We start from the raw sequence: 13634 nt of genomic DNA on the forward strand, positions 1-13634 counted from the left end.
CGGTCTTGCATGGTGGGAGGTGGTAAGCCATGCCAGCACACCGCCAGGGATGTTACAGGAAGAAGATGGAGGAGGAACTATTGGGTATTTTTTGGCGGTTCAAGGGGAGGTGTTGCAATACTCTTGTCCAATAGTGAATAGATGAAATATGTAAGTGTGAAATATTCAAAGGAATATTGCATTTAATTTGATTTTTAGATAACAGATGTATATTAATAACTTGATATGCTTTAATTAAAATATAGGTTCTAACTTACTTTCTCGGTTATTTCTTTGTCGTTACTTTAACTCTCTGGCATGTGTTTTCTGGCACGGTTTCTCAAAAATGTATGGTTTATACCTGTGTGAGTTTTACTTTGTGATCAATAAAATACGATTTTCAAGTAAAACATTTCCCACCTTCTAGGTATGATAATGGCTTTTCTCTTTGTGAGATATTTGATGTCTAGTAAGACTTTTTTTGTTGGTAAAATATTTCTCACATTCTAAACATGAATACGGCTTTTCTCCTGTGTGAGTTCTCTGATGTTTAACAAGATCTGTTTTCTGTGCAAAACATTTCTCACATTCTGAACATGAAAATAGCTTCTCCCCTGTGTGAGTTCTCTGATGTATAACAAAATTTGATTTATTTGCAAAACATTTCCCACATTCTGAACATGAAAACTGCTTTTCCCCTGTGTGTGCTCTCTGATGTGTAACACATTGTGATTTCTTTGCAAAACATTTCCCACATTCTGAAAATGAAAATGGCTTTTCCCCTGTATGAGTTCTCTGATGTATAACAAGCTGTGATTTATCTGCAAAACATTTCTCACATTCTGAACATGAAAATGGCTTCTCCCCTGTGTGAACTCTTTTTTGTCTAACAAGCTCTAATTTCGGTTTAAAATATTTCCCACACTGTGAAGAAGAAAATCTTTTCTCCTCTATGTGATTTTTTGGATGTGTAACAAAAGATGTTTTGAGGGAAAAACTTTTTTCACATTCTACAGTTGAAAATGGCTTGTTTGCTGTAAGAGCAGTTCGATTTTTAATGCCTCTTTTGTGAGTTTTTTTTTCTTCTTAATAGTCTGTGATGAATCAGAAGATGGGACCTATTTAAAAGTATCAGATTATAAATCTTTGCTGTGAAAAGATGACTGTATTTCTGAATTAGTGGCAAAGACGTCAGTAATATCTTGAGTGATATCAAGGTCATCTGATTTAACAATTGAAGCCTCTGATCTCTTGGTGCAGTCACCTGCCAAGAATAAACATTATGTTTGAATAAATTATGCTGAATTATATATTTATAACATTTTTAAAATATCTAAAGAAATTGCAAGTTATGTACCAAAATGAAATAATTTACTAAGACAAAAACAGTTAATTTAACAGTAGACTTTGAAAAGCACCACGGCTTCCATGAAACACTCCAGCAAAATCTGTGCTCCAAAGTCAAATATTCCTCTTGCTTCCCTCGCCTGGTGAAGAGAATCTGGATTTTTGGTCCAAGCAGCTATCCGTACTAGTCTGACAGGGTGACGTCACAAATGCTTTGACTCTCTGCGAGTCTCTGCCAGCTTTCATTCCGAGGAGGATCTACTTCAAGAGCGTGTGCCACCAGCTGGGGCACCACCCAAACACTTTGAAGCTACACGCTGAATTTACACATCCGGACCTCAGACTAGCAGCATGAAGCACATCTCTCATATTCACCGCTCTGCAAGCGAAATTAACTCTTTGTGAGGTACAATTAAACAAGTCTGTGCTAATTACCACTCTTGCATGTACCCACCTTTTATAACATCTACCTCGTGTCCTCTGAGGATCCATTACTGACTCACTAACTCTATGCACATTAAGGGAAACTGCTTCATATTTATTAATATTTATGCAAATTGGCACAACTAGATATAATTAGTGTTGAGCGAGCATGCTCGACACTGCTCGGTACTCGCCCGAGCATCTCACTACTCGGCATGTTCGGCAAGCACCGAGCATTTCCGGGTTACTCGGGCAGGAGCTTGGGTCTCCGCCCTGCACGTTTGGCGCTCTTTACAGAGCCAATGAACATGCAGGGATTGCCAGCCAGTCACTGTAATGCCGCAGCCATGTTGTTTGTGGGCATTACAGTGATTGGCTGGCCACACAGCGTCACCTCGAGTATTTAAAACCGGGTGCCGCCATCTTGGACACAGTCGCTCCGGATCAGACAGTGTAGGGAGAGTGCTGCTGAGTTAGGGAGAGATTTATACAGCAAAATAGGTAGTTTAGGGTCTCTAAAGCCTGCCAAATCAAACAAACAGTCCCTCTCAGGACTAATATCCATCCCAGATATCAGGCAGGCTGTATAGGAGACGCAGTGGTTATACCAACAAACACTGCATTACAGTCCTGTGTGCTCCTGCTGGTCAAAATGCTAGACTTATCCCCTGGTCTCAGGGGCCAAGAAAAATCCTTTTTTTTTCATCTAAATCCTGTATTTTTTTTCCCCCTCAGTCAGACTGTACAAATACGCGTCTTATTAACCTTTTGGTATTCCCCCCCCCCAAAAAAAAATAATTGAGTGTGTCTGTGACTGTTCAGACACCAATATATCTGTTTAAAATATTCTGGTGTAGGCCAGCTAACTAGAAGTTTGGTTTCGTAGTTCCACGGTTCAAATCTCTGTATTATGCAGCTTTTGGCCTTTTTTACATAAAAAACAGTAATAGTGTCTCCCTGACTGTTCAGACACAAATATATCTGTTTAAAATATTCTGGTGTAGGCCAGATAACTAGAAGTTTGGTTTTGCAGTTCCATGGTTCAAATCTCAGTATTATCCAGCTTTTGGCCTTTTTTACATAAAAAAACAGTAATAGTGTCTCACTGACTGTTCAGACACAAATATATCTGTTTAAAATATTCTGGTGTAGGCCATATAACTAGAAGTTTGGTTTTGCAGTTGCACAGTTCAAATCTCTGTATTATCCAGCTTTTGGCCTTTTTTACATAAAAAAAACAGTAATAGTGTCTCCCTGACTGTTCAGACACAAATATATCTGTTTAAAATATTCTGGTGTAGGCCAGATAACTAGAAGTTTGGTTTTGCAGTTCCATGGTTCAAATCTCAGTATTTTCCAGCTTTTGGCCTTTTTTACATAAAAAAAACAGTAATAGTGTCTCCCTGACTGTTCAGACACAAATATATCTGTTTAAAAGATTCTGGTGTAGGCCAGAGAAACCTAACTGTGGTTTTCCTCTTCCACGGTTCTAATCTCCTTTTTATTACCCTTTTTCCATTGATAGTGCGAGTGTAAGCTATTTTACTTCATTTACAATGGGCAAGGCGCGTGGCAAGGGACGTGGAACTGGACGTTCTGGTGATGGTGCGTGTAGAGGACAGGGCCGTGGCCAAGGTGAAAATGTGCCACAACCAACAGCCACATCTTCTCGCTCCCACTTCTTGACCGAATTACTAGGAAAGCACACTACAACACCAGTATTACGAACTGATCAGTGTGAACAGGTTATTAATTGGATAGCAGATAATACTTCCAGTTACCTGGGCACCACCACCTCCGGTCTGTCTTCCACACGGTCAAGTTTTAGTAGCCGTGAGTCTCGACCGCATACTCCTCCCCACCCTGATGCTCCTTCCTCCCACCATGCCAAGTGTCATCAGACAGCAAGTGATCCCACAGTTGGACACTCTGAAGAGCTGTTCACTGTTCCATTTCCATATTTGTGCCCCTCGCCTGCTCCGCTTGAAGTGGTGGAAGAGGAGATCCCATGTAGCGCTGCCCAAATATTTGAACAGCCACGGCCAGAGGAAGTAGACACTGGCAATTTGTCACAAGAGGAGGATGATGACGAGACACAATTGCCACGAAGTGAGGAGGAGGATCGTGGTGTGCAAGTGGAAGAGGAGGAGGTGGTGGATGATCTAGTAACTGACCCAATGTGGCAGGAGGACATACAGAGCGAGGCCAGCAGCACTCAGGGGGAGGGAGGCAGAGCACCCCAACAGGCAGGAAGAAGCAGTGTGGTGGCCGCACACAGAAGGCGGGCAACAGTTCCCCGTAACACCAACACGAGGGACGTTGCCAGTACAACCAGTAGGTCTTCCAGAGTCTGGAATTTTATTTAAAGACTCTGCTGATAACCCCAAAAAGGCCATTTGTACCACCTGCCATGCCAGCATCAGCAGGGGTGACAAAACTGCCAGCCTGACCACCACCAGCATGATCAGGCACATGTCAGCAAAGCACCCGACTTTGTGGTGCAAACCCCAGGGTCCAAGACCAGTGTCAGCGGGTGTCACCACTGCTTCTTCCGCTGTTGTGCTTGTAAGAGAACCCCCTGTTGTGCGTGCAAGGCAATCCCCTGTCCATACTGCATGCAAAGTTGCCCCCTCCTCTCAGTCTTCACTTGTTATGGCAGTTTCTCAAGAAACAGCATCAACGTCTACGTCCCACCGCAGTGTTCAATTATCCATATCCCAGAGCTTTGAACGAAAGCGCAAATTCACAGCCAATGCCCCACAGGCCACAGTCCTAAATTCGCACATTTCACGACTGCTTGCGTTGGAAATGCTGCCTTTTAGGCTAGTGGAGACGGAATCCTTCCGCAACCTTATGGCGGTGGCCGTCCCTCGGTACTCGGTCCCCAGCCGACACTATTTTGCCCAGTGTGCCATCCCCGCACTACACAAGCACGTGTCCCAAAACATCTGCCATGCCCTCAACAACGCAGTTACTGGGAGAGTCTACCTGACAACGGACACGTGCACAAGTGCTTGTGGCCAGGGACGGTACATCTCCCTGACGGCACACTGGGTAAACATAGTGGAAGCCGGGACCCAGTAGGACCTTGGGAAGGAATACATCCTCCCCACACCGAGGATTGCGGGCTCTATGTCAGTCAGAGTTGCCCACACAGTGTACAGCTCCTGCGCATCATCCTCCTCCTCCTCATGTTCAGCCTCCATCTCAGATATCACCACATCAGTTACAAGCTAGAAGCACTGCAGTACTGCCTCAGCCAAGCGACAACAGGCTGTGCTGAAACTCATAAGCTTAAGTGATAAACCTCACACTGCTTGTGAGTTGTGGACCGCTGTGAAAGAGCAGGCAGATCTGTGTCTGAGACCGCTGTAGATCCAGGCATGGTCGTGTGTGACAATGGCCGTAACCTGGTGGCGGCTCTGAGGCGAGGCGAGATCACACACGTACCATGCCTGGCTCATGTGCTTAACCTCGTGTTTCAGAGGTTTCTGAAATCGTACCCAGAGTTGCCAGATCTGCTCGTCAAAGTACGCCGCCTGTCAGCTCATTTTCGGAAGTTGGCTACAGCTTCCACCGCCCTTGCTGTGTTGCAGCAGCATTTGCAGCTTCTGGCACACTGACTGGTGTGTGATGTCCCCACACGTTGGAACTCTACCCTCCACATGTTGCAACTCTACCCTCCACATGTTGCAAAGGATTTGTGAGCAAAAGAGAGCAGTTGTGGAGTACCAGCTGCAACAAGGCCGTCGATATACAGGTCAGACTCCACACATAAGACCTCAGGAGTGGACCTGGATATCTGACATATGTACCATCCTGACAAACTTTGAGGAGTCCACCAAGATGGTGAGTGGCGATGACGCCATCATTAGCGTCAGCATCCCACTTGTCTGTCTTTTGCAACGCTCTCTGCAGAGAATTAAAGAGGAGGCATTGCAGCCATAGTATGATGAGATGGATCAAGAAGCCGTAATGGGCGATTACACACAGCCCAGCCTCATCTCATCCCAACGTGCAATGGGGGACAATGAGGCGCTGTAGACGGTAGTACCTGTACAACTATCATACCGTCGGTTCAGCGTGGGTGGCCTGAGGACAGCGGGGAGGAGGAGGAGGAGCAGAGCATGGTCAGTCGTCATCTTGGTGAGGACACAGAAGTCTTGCCCGTTACCAGTCTGGCACGCATGGCTGACTTTATGTTACGCTGCCTTAACCGTGAACCTCGCGTTGTCAAAATGTTGGGTGACAGTCATTACTGGTTGGTGACACTTTTAGACCCCCGCTACAAGGAGAACTTTCACTCTCTTATTCCTGAGGTGGAGAGGTCTACAAAAATGTGGCAGTACCAGAAGGCCCTTGCTGCAGAACTGTTAAAAAAATTCCCATCTGATCACGCTAGCGGCAGAGGTCACAGTTCGTTGACCAACCAAGGCGTACAGGCGAGAGAGACGCAACTCCAATCCAGCAGAGGCAGGGGAACACTGTCAACATTCTGGGACAGTTTTCTGAGACCAGCCCAGCTTACAGGCCCTGAGGCGCGGGGTACTCTCACAAGGAGTGAAAAGTTTCAAAAGATGGTGAGGGAGTACCTTGCCGACCGTACCAGCATCCTCCATGATTCCTCTGTGCCTTTTAATTATTGGGTATCCAAGCTGGACACTTGGAATGAACTCGCTCTGTACGCCTTGGAGGTCCTGGCCTGCCCTGCCGGTAGCGTGTTATCGGAGCGTGTTTTTAGTGCCGTTGGGGGAATTATAACTGATAAGCGCACTCGCCTGTCAACTGACAATGCTGACAAGGTGACCCTTATCAAAATGAAGAAGGGCCAGACTTCTCACCACCAAATGACAGCAGAGTAAAATAAAGTCAAATCCACTGCGTTATTTCGGGAGGTGTATTCCCAAGCACCGCTTCACACCCACACATGGGTATACGCTTCCTCATTTTGGCTGTATTTTGCTCTTCTCCTTATCCTCAGCCTCCACCACCACTATGCCACCAAGGAGACCGTGGTCCTTGTTGCCAGCATTGCAAGTTCCTCCGTCCTGCTTGGATGGCATAGGCAAAGACTATGGGAGACCCACTCCCCAATAATGGGAATAATGTTTTGAATATGCTGTACTGCATGGTTCTTGTTTGCCAGCATTGCAAGTTCCTACGTCCTAATTTTTGGCAGCTTTTGCTTGGAAGGCATAGGCAAAGACTATGGGAGACCCACTCCCCAATAATGGGAATAATGTTTTTAATATGCTGTACTGCATGGCTCTTGTAAGGGGCATGAAAACTGTCTTGTTAAGCTACTCTGAACTCCACCTCTCTTCCAAGGGGCATTAAAACCGTCTTGTTAAACCACTCTGACCTCCACGTCTCTGCCAAGGGGCATTAAAACCGTCTTAAGTTACTGTGACCTCCATGTCTCTTCCAAGGGGCATTAAAACAGTCTTGTTAAACCACTCTGACCTTCACGTCTCTTCCAAGGGGCATTAAAACCGTCTTTTTAAGTTACTGTGACCTCCTTGTCTCTTCCAAGGGGCATTAAAACAGTCTTGTTAAGTTACTGTGACCTCCACCGCTCTTCCTAGGGGCATTAGAACCGTCTTGTTAAGCTACTGTGACCTCCACCACTCTTCCAAGGTGCATTGATATTGTCTTTTTATTCCACTGTGACCTCCACCACTCTTCCAAGGGGCATTAAAACCGTCTTGTTAAACCACTCTGAACTCCACAGCTCTTCCAACGGGCATGAAATTTTGTTTTTAATTAACTCAAACCTCCACGACTCTTCCAACGGGCATTGCATTTCCTCCTAATTTTAGTCAGCTTTTGCTTTTCAATGCATAGGCGAACACTAAGGGAGACCCACTCCCCAATAAAGGGTAGAAGGTTTTTAGTACGCTGCAATCCACGTCTGTTTCAAGAGGCATTGCAGTTCCTCATAATTTTTGGAAAGCCTTCCATTCACTGCTTAGGCCAACAGTGTACAGGAGATCCAGTTGCTATAAATGGAAAAAACGGTTTAGTTAAGGCCCTCTGACCTCCATGTCACTTCCAAGGGGCATTGGAGTGCCTCGAAATTTTTGGTAGGCATTGCACTCACTGTATGCCCTATAACTGTGAAGCCGAACAGCTCCTTTTGGTACAGAAACATATCCTACAAGACATGTGTGGTTGACTGGCCTGATATTGATGTGAATGGTCCCTGTTCCTCCTGCTCTTTCTCCTTTGCCACCACCTCATCCATCATTCATCACCTGAAGCTTTGTTTTAACAGGAGTCATAGAACTGGGATAGTAGCCGGAAAACATCCAGCAATCCTCGGAGGAGGTAGGATATGCGCCAAAACGCTGACCACCTCAGGCCTAGCCGCTACTACATACATGCGCTTGCATTCCAAGGAACAAAAAGCTAAGGAGATGGATGGTCTCATGATCATGAATAATTTACTCGTTGTGTAGGAGGCCGACCACTGCTGCTGTCTACCTTCTGAACTTTGTGTTGAAGCCTGATTGTCCCAGGACCCGCAATCCTCTATGTCTGGAGCACGTGTTGCATCCCGGTGTCCAACTGTGTCCCAGCTTCCACAATATTAACCCAGTGTGAAGGCGTCAGTGAGATGGACCATCCCTGGTCACATTCACTTGTCCACGTGTTTGTGGTTAGTCTGTCCTTCAGATAGGGGCGGCTGGGGACCGTTTATCGACACCCGGCCGCCCCCTGGTGACTGGGGACCAAGCGGACACCCGGCCGCCGGGCGGCTGGGGACTGAGCATGGATACCAGGCCGCCGACGCAGCCATGACGTGGTGGCCAGATTCCGCCTCCATATGCCTAAAAGGCCCAATTTCAAGTGCAAGCAAGCAAGCAGTATGGTATTGCAGCCTGGGGGTGGGTGGGAGGCAGGCTGCATACTTGCACTTGCATTGCAAGGAATGGGGGAGGTACAATTGAACACTGCCCTGGGACAAAGACTTGCATGGGGATAGTTGCAAGTCTGCATCTTCTGATGCGACAAGGATCACTTCTAATGGGCACACTTTTAGGCAGTGACCTGGGTGTCAGAGATGCTTCCAGGGGTTTTCCCCATGCTATTCCCATGTCTTTTCAGCACTGTACGCATGTGTCACACAGCACATGGCCAGATAAGATTGTAAAATGTTAAAATGACATTTCCCGGTGAATGCATTTGTCACGGTTGAAAGCAATACAAAAGTGCAAAAACACATAAAAAATGCTACTTGTGAACATAGCCCAAGGTGTGGAGGAGTATTTTTGTTTTTGGTTATTTATTTTACCTTATACACAAGTCTTTACCCTGGAAAGGAAATTCCTTAACATATTTCACAGGAAAACCGTTTCAGTTTCGTTTTTGAACGTTTTCTTGTGAGCCCGTAAAAGTGGCTTAATACAGTACCTCTGACCACGTTGTTGACAGCAGTGACCTGGGGGTCATAAATGCTTCCTGGGGCGATCCCCATGCTGTTCCCTGTAATTTGAACCCTGTCACTATCGTTTTGGGCACTTTTTAGGCTTTCTACAGACTGCCGGGGGGTGCCGCCGAAAAATGCTCAGGTCTCCCATAGACTAACATTGGGCTCGTTGCTCGGGTCGAGCTCAGCCCGAGCTTTGAGCACCCGAGCATTTTAGTGCTCGCTCAACACTAGATTTAACAAATAAATGACTCCTTAATCGCCCGCAGCACTGCTGGTCCTTTTAAGCGCAAATCATATGTATTTATATTTGTTTTTCTTACTGTAGACAAAAAAACTGGGTCATCTCTGGAGTAATTAGAGCAGGCCCGCACAACATAAGGCATGTGGGTGCATCCAGCACACCAAAAGATGCTATGCAAGCCCCGGAGCTGACCGGGAGATGCCGCTCCCATCTTATATTCAAATGTATTTGTATCTTTTAGACGTGAATACATTTGAACTCTGTGGCACTGGGACAGGAGAAGCCCAGCGCTTGTCAGCCCACACCCCAGCATGCTACTGATCTTATCACACTGCTGCTGGAGCTAGGCCTCAGAGGTGATGAGGGTGCACATAGAATAGCACATATAGTAAACAGGATAATATGTAATTAATATATATTATGCTGTGGTACATCAGATATTATATACAGGATAATATGTGATGGTATATATTATACGATCGCTACACACATCAGTCACATATTATACTGAACATAACTTGATGTCTGTGCACATAGTATACCACATACAGTATACAGGAGAATATGTGACTGGCATATGATATACTGTGACTACAGACATCTGATAGTATACTGTATAATAAGATGTATTTTGTAAAACATCTGATGTATCAGAGTATATCATAGACCAATGATGGGCAATTCATTTCTCGAGGGGCCACATGAAAAACCATGACTGTTGTGGAGGGCCAAACCAATTAATTATGCTCAATATTAATATAACCCTTTCACCCCGAAGCCTGTTTTCACCTTCTTGACCAGGCCAATTTTGTTGAATGGTGACCAGTGACACTTTATGAGATAACTCTGGAACGCTTCAACGGATCCCACTGATTCTGTTTTTTCGTGACATATTGTAGTTCATGATAGCGGTAAAATTGATTCGATATGACTTGTGTTTATTTGTACAAAAATAGGAAATTTGGTGAAAATTGTGCAATTTTCAAACTTTTAATTTTTATGCCCTTAAATCAGAGAGATATGTCACACAAAATAGTTAAGAAATAACATTTCCCACATGTCTACTTTACATCAGCACAATTTTGGAGACAATTATTTTTTGTTAGGAAGCTATAAGGGTTAAAAGTTGACCAGAGATTTCTAATTTTGACAACAAAATTTACAAAACCATTGTTTTAGGGACCACATCACATTTGAAATGACTTCGAGGGGTCTATATGACAGGAAATACGCAAAAGTGACACCATTCTAAAAACTGCACCCCTCAAGGTGCTCAAAACCACATTCAAGAAGTTTATTAACCCTTCAGGTGCTTCACAGTAATTAATGGAATGTGTAAGGAAAAAATAAACATTTAACTTTTTTCCAATAAAATTTTACTTTACACCCATTTTGTTTTACTTTCATAAGGGTAACAGGAGAAAATGGACCCCAAAATTTGCTGTGCAATTTCTCCTGAGCACACCGATACCCAATATGTTGAGGAAAACCACTGTTTGGGCGCATGGTAGGGCTTGGAAGGGGAGGAGCGCCATTTGACTTTTTGAATGTAAAATTTGCTGAGATAATTAGTGGACGTCATGTCGCATTTGGAGAGCCCCTGATGTGCCTAAACAGTGGAAAACCCCCACAAGTGACACCATTCTGGAAACTAGACCACCAGGGAACTTATGTAGATGTGTAGTGAGTACTTTGAACCCCCAGGTGCTTCACAGAAGTTTATAATGTTGAGCCATGAAAATAAAAATAAAAAATCACATTTTTCCCACACAAATGTTTTTAGCCACATATTTTGCATTTTCACAAGGATAATAGGAGAAATTGCACCATGCAATTTGTTGTGCAATTTCTCCTGAGTACGCTGATACCTTATATGTGGAGGAAAACTAGTGTCTGGGCGGATGGCAGGGCTTGAAAGTGAAGCAGCATTTGACTTTTTGAATGCAAAATTTGCTGGAATAATTAGCGGACGCCATGTCGCGTGTGGAGAGCCTCTGATGTGCCTAAACAGTGGAAACCCCCTACAAGTGACATTTTGGAAACTAGGCCCCTCGGGCAACTTATCTAGTTGTGTGGTGAGCACCTTGAAACCACAGGTGCTTCACAGCAGTTTATAACGTTGAGCCGTGGAAAAAAAAAAAATTTTTTTCCTGTGAGAATATTTTTTAGCCCATATTTTGCATTTTCACAAGGGTAAAAGGTGAATATGGACCCCATAATTTGTTGTGCAATTTCTCCTGAGTACGCAGATACCCCATATGTGGTCAAAAACTACTTTGAGGCATCACCATCTCACTCAACTCCCCCATCTATCCTATCTATCAAAGTCAATGGCTGTCCACTCTCCCCAGTCACACAAGCTCGCTGCCTCTGGGTAACCCTTGACTCTGATCTCTCCTTTAAACTTCATATCCAAGCCCTTTCCACTTCCTGCCGACTCCAACTCAAAAATATTTCCCGTATCCGCACATTCCTCAACCATGAATCTGCAGAAACACTAGTGCACGCCCTTATCATCTCCCGCCTCAACTACTGCAACCTCCTGCTATGTGGCCTCACTTCTAACACTCTCGCATCCCTTTAATCTATCCTAAACTCTGCTGCCCGACTAATCCTATCACCCTGCTATTCCCCAGCCTTTCCCCTCTATCAATCCCTGAACTGGCTCCCCATTGCCAGGAAACTCAAATTCAAGACCCTAACTTGGCATACAAAGCCATCCACCAATTGTCTCCTCCATACAGTTGTGACCTAGTCTCCCGGTACTTACCTGCATGCAACCTCTGATCCTCATAAGATCTCCTTCTCTACTCCCCTCTTCACACAATCGCATACAAGATTTCTCCTGTGCATTCCCCCTACTCTGGAACTCTCTACCCCAACACATTAGACTCTTGCCTATCGTGGAAACCTTCAAAAGGAACCTGAAGACCTACCTCTTCTGACAAGCCTACAAATCGCAGTAACCCTCACTCCACCATATCACTGCACGACCAGCTGTACCTTCACCTTCTGTATCCCCACCCATCCCTTGTAGATTGTGAGCCCTCGCGAGCAGGGTCCTCTCTCCTGGGGAAGCTAACTGCAGTTTAGGCACACTGTGGGACTCAGAAGGGAGGGTGACATTTGGACTTGGGAGGGGGTCATTCCACGTCAAGTGATCCAAATCTGAATTGTTTTTTACCCGATGTCTTCAGATTTTTTTTGTAAGTGCTACTTTACTGAATCACAAAAAAAAGGTTTTTCATTTTTATCTTCATTGGTTAATTTTTTATAGATTTCTAGTTTTGAAAAAGTCTGAATTTTGAGCTTGTATTATGTTACATTTTTGATCATATCTCGGGTTGGATTTAAGATAAAAAGATGGGAGAGGAACAGGTACAAACTTTAATTTGATATGTCAAAAGATTATGTTTGTTGATATTTTGATTTTGAGGAGTCAAATTCAAAATTTTGATGTGCAATTTTGAAAAAAACAATATGTTGTAAAATTTTCAAGAAAGGCATATGTGTTAGTTGAGTCCTTGGTTACATTTGAACAAGGATTCAAGTTGGGCTCTCCTTGGGATCATATTTTTAAGTGTGATTTTATAAATACAGTTTCATCCTTTTCATATGTTTAATAGTAAAGTAAAAGAAGCAATATTCAATATTTAAATATATGTAAATCAATTTTTTTATTATTATTCCGACACTAGACATGTTCTTTTTCAAGTTTTTAAACAGTATAGTAGTTAAATCATCAAACTTCAAAATACAACCAAATGAACCAGTCTGAACAATTAATAGTAAGTCTTTACACTGAGCATTTATCATCAATGTGTCCCTTCTACTGGGTGAGATAAAGTCTTGTCCACAATCTCTTACTAACAATGGCCGTTTCCTTTTGTGTCAGTATGTATGGCCTGTTATGGGGTTTGGGGCCACCTGAGTTATATCTGATTTTTGGTTAGTTTTAATATGTCTGGTTTTCTTGGATACACAAAGGATGGTGATGGACCAGAGGGTGCAAAAAAGTCACTTCAACTTCTTGATTAGCATAATCTTTGGAGAGTCCATTAGCCATCAGCCATCAGTGCCGATCATATTCACAGGTCACATAACCAGTTATGCCATCCATTGCCAATCTTGTGCCATCCTCAATCACTTCACTGTCATTGATGAATGAAAAAAAATCTTGTTTTATTTCTGTTTCACTCAATGGAATGAAAG

General features: G+C 44.1%; 1 protein-coding gene across 1 annotated transcript in view; it reads right to left on the bottom strand.

Annotated features, from left to right (window-relative positions):
• Positions 1-918: 918 nt before the first annotated feature.
• Positions 919-13634, bottom strand: part of LOC141271894 (uncharacterized) — a 31221-nt gene continuing 18505 nt past the window's right edge. Inside the window, exon 6 of the mRNA XM_073682112.1 lies at positions 919-1243. Coding sequence (XP_073538213.1) covers positions 1116-1243 — 128 coding nt within the window. The 3' untranslated portion in view covers positions 919-1115. The remainder of the gene's footprint in view (positions 1244-13634) is intronic.

Source organism: Phyllobates terribilis, unplaced genomic scaffold, assembly GCF_046119375.1.
Source record: "Phyllobates terribilis strain yellow unplaced genomic scaffold, ASM4611937v1 Scaffold_5__5_contigs__length_657084704, whole genome shotgun sequence".
In the NCBI taxonomy this organism is placed as follows: Eukaryota; Metazoa; Chordata; class Amphibia; order Anura; family Dendrobatidae; genus Phyllobates; species Phyllobates terribilis.